General features: G+C 34.2%; 1 protein-coding gene across 4 annotated transcripts in view; it reads right to left on the reverse strand.

Annotated features, from left to right (window-relative positions):
• Positions 1–3413: 3413 nt before the first annotated feature.
• The window catches only part of LOC114331754 (sodium/hydrogen exchanger 9B2), a 264063-nt gene continuing 254340 nt past the window's right edge, over positions 3414–13136 (reverse strand). For all 4 annotated transcript variants that reach the window (XM_050650887.1, XM_050650889.1, XM_050650885.1 and 1 more), the window contains one exon: positions 3414–4182. In XM_050650887.1, the coding sequence (XP_050506844.1) occupies positions 3865–4182 (318 nt within the window). In that variant the 3' untranslated portion in view covers positions 3414–3864. The remainder of the gene's footprint in view (positions 4183–13136) is intronic.

Genomic DNA, 13136 nt, shown 5'->3' on the forward strand with positions numbered 1-13136 from the left:
AGACAAGTCACCTGGAGCAGACAACCTACCCGCAGAAATATTAAACCGTGACGATCAAACATTTGTAACCCTCTTTTAGAGACTATTAATATAGGTATGGCGAAGACTTATTTTTGCCAGAATATTGGAATACTGGAATTAATATGCCCTATGCACAAATAAAAAAGAAAACGTGCTTGACTGTTTCAAATTTAGAGTCTTCTTCTTTTTATACTTGTTGTAGATCTGTCGACCTGTTAATTCCGACGTTGAAGTATTTTATTTCTCCACGATTTTTTAACAAACTCACACTATTTTTTCATGTAAAATTTGAAGTTTTCAGCATGGAATTGGAATTCGAAATTTGGTAAAATTTCGGGAAAACTTTTAGAGAACTATTCGGCAACAAATATTTCTTGGGGATTTTTTGTCCGGGATTTTTTTGGGGATATTTTGTCCAAAAAAATTTGTAGAGATTATTCGTCCGGGATTTTTGTGGGGATTTTTTGTCCGGGGATTATTCGTCCGGGGATTTTTTGTCCGGGGATTTTTTGTCCAGGGATAATTTGTGGAGATTTTTTGTCCAGGATTATTTGTCCGGGGATTATTTGTCTGGACCCCCTGCTGGTTGACACCCAGAAAATTAAATACATGCTGACTATATCAGGATGCAATAAAATAACTTAAAGATGCAACATGAAACTATAGAAACTGTGGAAGAATTCTGCTACTTTAAGTCACTAGTGGAATGCATGCAAAGAAATAAAAAGGTCTCAACTAGGGGCGAAAAGCATATAAACAGTAAGAAAGTGCAAACTTTATAAAACAGTAATATGCTCAGTACTCACTTATGGATCTGAAACATGAGCAATGATGACGGGGGATAGAGTTACTACGAATCTTTGAAAGAAGGTTATTGCGTATTGAGAACCATATACGGCAAAATTAACGAACAGGGTCTATGGAGAAGGCGGATATATGTAATTTCAAACTCTATAGTAGGGATGGGAAAAACCTACCGGAAAAAAAAGAACCGGTTTTACCGGTTGTTTTTTGTCCCGGTTATAACCGGTTTTTTCTTTTTAAAGTAAAAACCGGTTATTAGGTTTTTACGCTTATTAGGATTAGGTTAGGTAAACCCCTCTGTGGCTCAGTGGTAAGAGCGCCTAACCTTTGGATCGAAAGTTCCGAATGGTAGTGAGTTCGAATCTCACCAGGGTTAGGAATTTTTTCATTTATTATAAATTAATAAATGAAAATAGTTTCTGTCCTTGTGGGATCGGTACTCACCGGAGGGACCGCAGACGTTCGGATACAAATTAGCGTCTCTTTGCAAAGAAAATGACGTCGACTTTGCAAAGTAACAAGACACTTACTCAACACATACATACTACACATTACACCTGAGTTAGTGATAAGTTATACAATTACGTGGCTAAAGGTTCTAGTTCTAAACCAAGGCCAGAATCAGAGAAAGAAAAAAAAGGTTAGGTATTATTTTGGATCCCAATCATAATTATTATTCTCAAGTTATTATTTCAAACAAAACCATAATTCAAATTTTATTTTATTTTATGCAGAAGCAAACTGAAAGTGCAATCTCACATCAGCCAGAAACAATTATTAAGTTTTATTATAATATTTCCTTGAAAAGGTATTTGTAATCATAATATTTACATAAGAAGTGATCTGGTTGAATTAGAAGCAAACATCATCTATTTTGCACACTTAACTCTTGACATTGAAAGTAAGTGAATGACTTTTTCTGATTACCAAAAATAATGCTCTGAATATGAATATCGAATTACTGATTACGAATAGGAATCTCCAAGAATTTCCCTACGTTTTCAAAACGATACACTCATACAGGAAGTATTAAATGAGTTAAAATGCACTATCGATGTATGTAACTATGTACATATTCTTTCGATAGTACTAATTTTGATCATATTGATATCGAGTCGAATGGAGTATCACAAACTAAAGTGTACTGTAAATGTAACTTTGTAACCTATTGGATTAAAAAAACCGAAAACCGGTTTTTCCAAAAACCGGTTTTTTTGGCCGGTTTTAACCGCCAGGTTAAACCGTAGGAAAAAAACCGGTATAACCGAAAACCGGTGTTTTGTCAAAAACCGCCATCCCTACTCTATAGACCATTGGTGATGAAGATATCGTTAATTCTATCAAAATAAACCGCCTAATATGGGTACGCCACGTTATGCGCGTGGATAAAAGTGATCCTCTAAAGTAGCTATGCTAAATATACCGGTCAGAAGAAAAAGAAGGAGGCGACCTGTACTCAGGTATTTGAACGATCTGCAGGAAGATTTAAGGGAGATTAAAGTAAGCGGATAAAGACGACAAGGAAAGGATGGAAGGTTGAAAGGTTTTGAGTTGGCCAAGGCTCACGAAGTGCTGTACCAGCAACTTACTTACTTTCCGTGTCCGGAACACCAACAACTTTAAATTATGTATTTCCAATGGTTGGCCACATAGATGGCCCTGTCATTTGCTATAATTAAGTCTTGTTCTGTGAAGTTCTCTCTCATCTCTGTGAATGATAGTAGATGCCGGCTGGTCTGAACCGCGCCACAGTCCCAGGTATCGTCCTCCTGGTATCCCCATTTTTTAGGTTACTAGCACAACGTGAAACGCCGGTTCTTAGTCTGTTTAGCGCTTTCCAAGTCGGATACGGTAAATTGTGTCCAGCAGCCATTTACTCTGATGGAGGAAAATGTGTCGTGGTAGCTGACGCTTGCCATAGGTATATTCGGCGCGTCTCTGGCGCTTCGGGGATGGGTCTTGATGTTTTCAGGAAGCTTTTCCGAGATCTTAGTCTGCTTGGCTGAGTTTGGTGGTCATATAAGGGGTGTCTTCGGTCCTACTCCTGCTTTTTTCGTTCTACCTCTGACGTGACCTTCCTCCTGATAGGTGGTGGAGCAATCCCAGCTATGGGGTATACCTCTTCGATAGGTGTCGGTTTCAGGGAACCCGATATTATATGAACCGTTTCATTTAGAGCCACGTCAACGTTCTTTGCGTGAGCAGAGTTTGCCCATACTGGTGCTTCAAACTCAGCGGCCGAAAAACATAATGCTAAGGCAGAAGTGCGGAGAGTGTGTGGTTGTGCTCCCCATTTTGTATTAGTTAGCTTGCGGATGATATTATTTCTGGCACATACTTTCTTCTTGACATCTTGACAGTGGTATCGGTAAGACAGAGTTCTATCCAGACGGACGCCAAGGTATTTTGGCGTCTCGTTGTGTTCCAGCATCTGACCACGCCATTCCACCTCCAGAGGCCTTCGGGTATGCTTGTTTCTAAAGTGGGAAGCACATACCTGGGTTTTTGTGGGATTGGATTGCATTACCGGCAACTGATGTGGATATAAATGTACATACCTAATAGGTCCAGTGAAAAAAAACTATATATAAAAAATAATCTTTTTTTATTCTATTACTTGACTACAACTATTAAAACACAGTTTTAGTATATACATACTTTTAGATCTGCATTATGTACAAACACTTGTCATAGATCCGAGAATATTTCCGAGAAAATATTCCAAGAAACCAGAAAGAAGATACTTATAAATATGCTCTTTTGTTCTATTGAGGAATATTTTAAAATCACTGATCATCAACATAGATACATAAACATAAACGTGAAGATAAAATATTTGTATGTTGTTCGAAATAAGTTGGTTGTACAGCGCACACTATTTTTTTTCTACGAGAACTCTTTAAACTTAGACAAAGATCAAATTTAGATCAGTTTTGTTACTTCTGTAGGTTCGTTAGATCATGAAGTATCATCAAAATTGAACTTTAAATAATTCCAAGCAAACTATTTTTTCCATTTTGACAGATCCATTTTACTTGTTTAAACAACCTCTTTGATGACAGCTATAGTTTTGATCTGCCCCGAATCACTAGAGACTTCTTGCGGTTCTTTTTCCTCTTCTTCGTTAATTATACTTATATCCCTGATCGATGGCCTGTGACTCCTTCTCCATCCTTCGGGTTCTGGCATGAATTTCGTTTTAGTTAGAAGTCTAGGACCTAGAATCGTTATGAGTATGCCTCCTGTTGGAGCCGTGACGACGATGGAGAGAACGCAGGTGGTAAGGAATTTTGAAGCCCAATCGTGTTCTTTGGAGTCAGCTGCTACTATGCTCAGAAGTACTGGACCAAGGGCAGCCTGTAAAGAAATTATGAGTTACTCTATTTGTCATATATTATGTAATATAATTATAAAAGTTGAAACGGTGCGAAAGAACGCAATCATTTTGCCTTATTCAGAAACCAAAAATCGTAAATGTCATTAATGCATATTTTTGTCTCACCCTGTAGACATAAGAATATCGCTTCATATGCCAAGTAAATTCAAGGATTTATTTCTTAGTCCATTCTTTCACGGTTTTTGCTCTAAATTTTAAAGAACCGCTTGTATTGACATGAAATTTGGCATACGTATAGCTTACATGTCAAAGAAAAAAAGTGATATTGTGCCGATATGTGCTTTTGCCCTGGAAGTGGCTTTATCCCCCTCTTGGGGGTAAAAAAATATATGTCCAAAATAAGTCCGAAAATGGGTAAACTGACTAATTTTAAGTAACTTTTGTTCTATAGAGCTTTTTCGCCAAGTCAACACTTTTCGAGTTATTTGTGAGTGAATATGTTCATTTTTCAACAAAATAACCACATTTTTAGACGGTTTTTCGCAAATAACTCAAAAAGTAAGTATTTTGTGAAAAAAACGTTCTTAGAAAAAATATAGCCTATAAAAAGCAAAAAAAAAATGGTGTACGCTTTAGGTCTCTGGATCTCGTAGAACCAGAGCTATAGCCAATGAAAAATATATTCATATTCACCAAGTTTGAAATAGAACATTTCGACGTGAAATATCCAAAAAATTAAGCACTTTTTGGGAAAAACCCATTATAACTTTTTTAAATGTTTAAAAAAAGCTTTATTTATGTTTTTACAAAAAGTTTCTAGTATTAAATTTAAGCAAGTTACGCTCAAAATAAAGTTGGTCCCTTTTGTTTTTGCAAAAAAAAAATCGGGAAGACCACCCCCTAATTAGCAACTTAAATGAAATTATTCGTTACCGCTCCACAAATTATTTTACTTATATTGTGTTTATATGATCTGTAAGTTTCATCGATTTAAAGTGCTTATTTTGAAAAAATTTGGTTTTAAAAATAAAATTTTAAAAAATTTAAATTTTGAAAAATATGCTTTTTTTTTCAAAATAACTTAAAAATTGTGAGAGATACCAAAAATCTCGTAAAACAAAAAAAGTCAGATTTGCTTTTCTGAATATCATGTATTTTTTTGTTTTTCTGTTAGACAAAAATTGATTGAGATTTGGTGTATCTAAATTTGCATACATTCGTGATCAGTGACTCGTTCAACCCCTTTTAACTACAGCCCTTTCAATAATAAGCCCTTTGAACCGATGAAACTTACAGATCATATAAACAATATATACACGAGTCAAGAAACTTGTGAAGTCGTAACGATTAAGTTCATTTAAGTTACTAATTAGGGGGTGATTTTCTCGATTTTTTTACTAAAACCAAAAGGGACAAACTTTATTTTGAGCGTAACTTGTTTAATTTTGATGCTAGAATTTTTTTTATAAAACAAAAATGAAGCTTCTTTTAAACACTTTAAATAATTTGTAATGAGTTTTCTCCGAAATGTGCTTCATTTTTGGTTAATTTCACTTTAAATTATTCCATTTGGCATTTGACGAGTATGAACCTATTTTTCATTAGCTATAACTCTGCTCCTACTAGGTGTAGAGACGTGATGTATACACCATTTTTTTAAATTTTTTACAGGCTATATTTTTGCTAAGAATCTTTTTTCGACAAAATACTTACTATTTGAGTTATTTGTCAAAAACCGTCTAAAAGCGTGTTTATTTTGTTGAAAAAATGAACATATTCACTGCAAAATAACTCGAAAAATATTGACTTAGTGAAAAAATTCTAAAGAACAAAAGTTACTTAAAATTAGCTAGTTTATCCATTTCCTGTCTTTCTTTGGACGAATATTTTTTCACCCCCAAGAGGGGATGAAAACCACCTCCAGGGCAAAAGCACATATCGGCACAATATCACTTTTTTTCTTTGACTTGTTAGCTATATGTATGCCAAATTTCATGTCAATCTAAGCGGTTCTTTAAAATTTAGAGGTTTTGCAATATTTTACCGTTAAAGAACGGACTATCTGTTCCGAAAAATACGTGAGGTATATGGGATTGTAGTTTATCAGTTTTGTTAAAGAAATTCGTTATAATATTTTGCAGTCATGTCTAATTTCGGTTTTCTGTGTTTATTATCGCTCGAAAATTGAACTTTTAACGTGCAGTTTGTGATGTAAAAAAAACAGTTACATTGTCTTGTAATGGTCTTTGGCTGCACAAATCTTGGGAGTTAGATACACAAACCTGCTACTTTGGTATCAGAGAAGCGCAGGTGTAGGATTGTGCACTCAGCAGTATTTTTCTTGAGAACTGTAGAACTAAGTGAGTTTCGCTGACTTGCGAAATGATTTTTGATGGTTCCCTACTAAGTAGGTTGGGCTTAGAATATATTTTGATTTTCCCTATTGGGCGATAATAAATGTAGGAAGCTTGGTTATTTTTTTATTAGTCAATGATAAAGGAAGGAAGGATATTGGTTGATTAGATGAGCAGGCTAGAGTGAGAGAAATGGAGTGGGTTTTTGGAAGGAAGCGTTTTGGTTTGATCTATTCTTATCCATTCGTCTTACATGGTTGTACCCTATCCTCTTGCGCTGCCTTCCCCATCTTAAAATATCTTGAATTTTGCATTGATCTCTAATGTCTGTATTTCTAACTCTGTCTCTTCTTGTTTTCCCCACTATTGTTCTTAGGGTTTTCATTTTGGCAACTCTTAGCATCTGTTTCGTTTTGTTGGTGTTTTCGCGTACTTCTATGCCATATGTATGTCATGATCGGTCGTATGCAAACCTTGTAGATTCTAATTTTACGCTTATTAATCTTACGCTTATTAATACGCTTACAAATGTGCGCATATACGGATTTGACCAGACTATCTTCCGCAGACATGCTCAGCTGATCTGCAGACATCTCCCGCAGACATCCGCTTTGTTGATCTGACTCCTCAGGTACTTTATGGGGTCGTGAGTGCTTGATATATCTATGCCCAGATATCTGAATTGCATCACCTGTTCTATGGGGTTGTTCTCAACCACTAACTTACATCTGAGATCTTTTACTATTGTCATACATTTAGTTTTGTTGGTGGAAATGTTCATATTTAGTTGGCGGCTTACTTGAAAGAACTGAAAGAGCTGTCTCTGAAGTCTCTGAAGTCAAACTATTTTATTATATTTACTATGTAGTTAGAACATTTAACCCAACCAGTGTTTGGCATTGTGGCAATTTTGCAAGGATAGGGAGTTCACTGATGATGGACTGATAAATCCGAAAACGTTATGCATATAATCCTTTTGTATTTTCTAAAATTTTAATTCTTCACTAAAAATTTTATACCAACTACACCAGGGAGTTTTTACTTCACGTTAAGTGATTTAACTAGATGGTATTCTTTTTCTCATTGACATCTTTCAGTGCGTCACAGTTTTTCGATTTCTTTTTAACGTATTAAATTGTATGTGACAAAAAAAAGGCACGTCGGTGATTACAGACATTTATACCATTAATTCTAGTTGTCGATAGATGGTGCTATAATCGAAAAAATAATAATTTACGAATTATATATAATCTACGAATATAACCTGTACAATTTATAAGACTATACAAATCAAAGATAATATCATTTTATAAATGCAATAAACACAATTGATTTGTTTTTATGCCAAATTGCAAATAAAATGTGACAACTGTCAGATTTAACTAAAATGTCATGTTAGAATAAATGTGTATTATCACGGACTTACCTTTTTTTCTATTATTTGTGACGCACTGAAAAATGCTCATGAAAAGGACCATTATACAGCCAACTTTCGGGAACTCTCCCGTTTTATTTATACAGGGTGTTTCATTGGGAAGCGGGAATACTTTAATGATGAATAGAGGTCACCGAGCCTGTTCTAGATATACTACATTTTTTGCCTTACTGACTTTTATAACCAAGTTACAGGGTGTTTCATCGATTTTGCCCATTTCTTTTTTAAGCCATAACTTTAGAACCACCCTGTATATTTTTTTGATAATTGGTACTCATATGTCTCATTTAAAACCCAAACGACCGACATACTAACCATAAGAAAATCCAGGTCCGGATTAAAAAAAATATATAAAGTAATTGTGACCTTAAAACAACACCCTGTATATTCAAATTTTGAAAATCTGTTTGCATATTTCAAAAGAGTACAAAAATCTAAGTTTAATGGTTCGCTTCAATTTTTCGCCCAGACAATTTTATGACTTTAATTTTGAAATTATATTGAATTTTTTAAGAACTCTGACATTAAAAAGCAGATATTATTAACATTTAGTAATAAATTATTAAAGTTAATGAATAAATACTCATTTTAAAAATAATCAATACTTATTTACCAGATTGGAACGACCCAATTACTAATGACAAGAAAAATCCAGGTCCGGATTAACAAAAAAAAATATAAAGTAATTGTGACCTTGAAACAACACACTGTATAATATTGAAATTTTGAAAATTGGTTTGCGTATTTTAAAAGAGCATCAAAAATTGCGTTAAAAGGTGCATGTCAAATTTTTGCGCAGATAATTTAATTACGGCAATTTTGAAATCATATTAATTATTTCTGTCAAGGTCACAAGAAGCTGCCAGAAAAATAAAGAAGAATCCCAATGTAATTAGAAAATCGATTCAAAATCTTTTGAAACGAGCAAGAAAATGCATTGAACAAAATGGCAGACATTTTGAGCAACTGTTATACTTTAAATATTTTTAAATTATTTTAAATTGTTGAATTGTTCAATAGTTATTTATGATATAAGTGTTAAAAGTACACGTTTAAGGCACACATGTGAAAGTTTGCAGAATGAGCGATAGCGAGTTCTGCAATTTACATGAGTGCCTTAAAAATGTACTTTTTAACACGCATATCATACAATATTTTTTCTACAAACGTAATTACAGGACAATATCTACAAAAACTTTTACTTCAACTTGACTGACATTCCATTTTTATATTTTTTTGACATTACATCAAAATTGCCTATACGGTCAATACGAACTGCAGTGCCTTAAAAATATTTTAAAGCACTAGTGCCTTAAAGTAGCATTTTTAACGCTCGTTTGAAGTGTTAAAAATTGCATTTTTAACACGGTTGTAGAAAAACGAATTTTATTTTATTAAATATAGCTGTTTTTTTAATTCTTTACTAAATCATTAAAATATCCCAATTCTCGCAATTCTAATTTTTAATGATGTGCATACAGCTACAAATCCAGAGAATCCATGAAGGCGTAGTAAATAAGTTAGATAAGTATTTTTAAAATAAGTATTGGTTCATTAACATTAAATTATTAAAAGTTAATAATACATGTCAGGTTTTTAATCTCAGAGTTCTTTAATTCAATGTAATTTCAAAATTGATGTAATAATTAAATCAACGTCGAAAAAATTGAAATAAACCATTAATCACAGTTTTTATGCTCTTTTAAAATGCGCAGACAAATTTTAAAAATTTTCATATACAGGGTGTTGGTTCAAGGTCACAATTGCTTTATATTTTTTTGTTATTCCGGACCTGGGTTTTTCTTGTCATTATAAATTGGGTCGTTCCAATGTTGTAAATAAGTATCGATTATTTTTAAAACGAGTATTTATTCATTAACTTTAATAATTTATAACTAAAAGTTAATAATATCTGCATTTATAATGTCAGAGTTCTTAAAAATTCAATATAATTTCAAAATTAAAGTCATAAAATTGTCTGGCAGAAAAATTGAAGCATACCATTAAACTTACTTTTTTGTGCTCTTTTCAAATATCCAAACAGATTTTCAAAATTTGAATATACAGGGTGTTGTTTTAAGATCACAATCACTTTATAATTTTTTGTTAATCCGGACCTGGATTTTTCTTATGGTTAGTATGTCGGTCGTTTGGGTTTTGAATGAGACATATGTGTACCAAATATCAAAAAAATATACAGGGTGGTTCTAAAGTTATGGCTTAGGAAAGAAATGGGCAAAATCGATAAAACTCGGTTATAAAAGTCGGCAGGGCAAAAAATGTTGTATATCTAGAACCGGCTTAGTGACCTCTATTCAGTGGCGGTCTCAAGGGGGGGGCGACGGGGGCGATCGCCCCCCCCCCAGAAACCTTAGTTTTCTGAAAAATTGAGAAGTTAATATACATATTAATCCGAAGTGTGAGATCGAACTAATGCATTGCTATTATTGGACAAAATAATCTAACAGTGTGAAAACGTCCGTAGACAGATTATTTTAATAGCCTACGGTTAGTTTTGATATAACGTAACAACATCAAATACGGTACAGTGACGTTTCTGTAATGTTGTCGTTGAAGTCACACTGGCAGTGGCAACACTGTATAAATCACAGAGAATAGAACAAATCTTCTTCAGTCAGACGTTGCTTGCTAGCCTTGCTAGTTGCTACATATTGGCCGTGTATCAATGCCTGGCAAAGTCAAAGGGCTATAAGTGTCAGTTTGCTCAAGCGTTTCCTTTTCCATGTGCAACTACAAAAGACGACATCGACATGGTAAGTTTGTTTTAATTATGTCCTTAACTCATTCGTATTTATATCTTTAGCTGCCTTGGGTTTAACTTAATGGTTTAAAAGAAAACCTGTAGTTTTGGTGTACCGTAAGCTATAGAGAATTATTCACAGGCCTACCGCTTAGGCTGTTAACTCACAAACAAACGTAACATTTTAAGAAAACTGAGTGCCTTTTGAGGGTACGGAGTACAACGTATTATGTACAGCCTATCAAATTTACCTTCATTATTTTGTATTTATCGTAAAATATTGCGATTTGCATACTAAAAGAGGCAAGTAGATATTAGTATTCCAAGAATATCACAAGTGCAGAAGAATCGAGCCAACCACGCAACTAAAGACCCAGAGACATATTTTAGAGTATCAGTGTTCCTTCCCATTCTAGACTCTGTAATAGAAGACACAAAGTCTCGTTTTCCTGAAGAAACATTGGAGTTGTACAATCTTCACGTATGCATGCCTGAATACCTGATAACCAACTCTGTTCAGGACATGTCTGAAAAAATTGAGTGTTTAGTAAGGAGGTACAGTGAACTTTTTGATATGTCTCAAGCTGAAATGAAATGCTTATTGAAAGGTGAACTACAGCTTTGGGAAATGCAATGGAAAGACACGGACGAATTTCAAAAAACAGCGCTGGACGCGTTAGACAGTTGTAACAGAGATTTGTTCCCTACAGTCAGCAAGCTACTTCTAGTCTTAGCTACACTTCCCATCAGCAATGCTTCTGCAGAGCGTAGCTTTCAATCTCTAAAGAGAATAAAGTCGTGGCTAAGAACACGGATGCGTCAAGACAGGTTGACTGGACTTGCTCTACTCCATGCCCATCGAGACATCCCTGTAGACCCAACGAAAGTTTTAGAACGATTCGCCAAAAGTGGCCATCGAAGACTTGAATTCGATTTGTAATAACATTCTTTTTAAAACCTTATAACTTGTTATTTTATTACTTATAACCTAATAAAACTATTACAATGTATAATGTGAACCTCCTTTTTTCCATTCTAATAGACTAATTTGTATTGTATATTTATTGTAAATTTTAACATTTTAAAAGGTAAAATGTGTTTTGAGCTCTTTCAATTCAAGCGTAAAACTAACATTGTCAGACCAAACCTCTGAAGTTTGACGTTTGTTCGTGATAAAGTAAAACCCCTAAATCGTCAAAGGTTTAGAAAGATAAGACTTGCTTCAGAGGCTTGCCATTGAAAAATACTATCACCCACAAACCTTTTCTATTAGACTTTGAGTTGTTTTCAATAGTTCTAAATTGGTTTTTGATACAATCACAAGAATACAAAATATATTTTGAATATTTTATTTGTAAGTTAGCCGAACAATATTTACAACAAGCTTTAGAGGCTAGTTTTTTATTTTTTATTATAGTGTAAAACTGTTTCCACTCATACTAATTGTAATAATAATAAGTGATTTTCCTTTTTCTCCGTTCGTCACAACCACTAAGTAACAGTCAGTCCATATTCGGTCCATCAACTGTTCAAATGAATAAAATGCCTTTAAAACTCTCAAAATCTTGCCATATTTTTAAAAATTTTCCGGACCCCCTTTCCGGCTGGGGGCTGCACCCCCCAGACCCCCCTGCAACAGACCATCGCCCCTCCCAAAATCTGACTCTGAGACCGCCACTGCCTCTATTCACCGTTAAAGTATTTCCGTTTCCCAATGAAACACCCTGTATTATTAATGCTTACATTATTCTGACTATTCAACAAAAATAATAGGTAAAAATTAAATTCTAACCTCATTTTAACCACGTTCAACTTGCTACACTTTCTACGCCATCCTCGACGGTGTATACTTGTCTCATAAATATGAGACATTATTGTGAACAGAACAAACAAGTTGCTTAACTGTTTTATATAATTAATTTTATACTTTTCGTTTCTTCTTAGAGCACAACTCGACAAATATAACTTAATTAGTTAAACGTCCATTTACTCTGAATGAAATTTAGACCATTCCACAAAACACAAGCTCAACAATAAACTTTAGTTCCCTACTCAGCAGTCATCTACTTGTTCTCTGCTACCGCCGAACTAACTTCTGAAATATCATTATTGTACTTAGTCCAGGCTGTATCGTCGCCCCCGTTAGGTAAATTATTCCAATACGATTGTTTTGCACAAACTTACTCAAAAAGTGGTCGTTATAACAAATCCATAGTGTGCCAGGCGGTACCGTGGTCAAAAAGTTGTTTAAACAATTGTTTTAAAACAAATTCACAAAAACAATTTTTTCACTTCGGATAAATTTTTTAGATCATTTGGGCCATTCGGGGCAAAAAGGTCTCTTTTGATTTTCCTCCAAAATTGATTGTAGTCGAGTTATACGCGATTTAAAATTTGAAAAATGCGAAAATGGTCATTTTCAAG

Source organism: Diabrotica virgifera, chromosome 5 (assembly GCF_917563875.1).
Source record: "Diabrotica virgifera virgifera chromosome 5, PGI_DIABVI_V3a".
NCBI classification, from domain to species: domain Eukaryota; kingdom Metazoa; phylum Arthropoda; class Insecta; order Coleoptera; family Chrysomelidae; genus Diabrotica; species Diabrotica virgifera.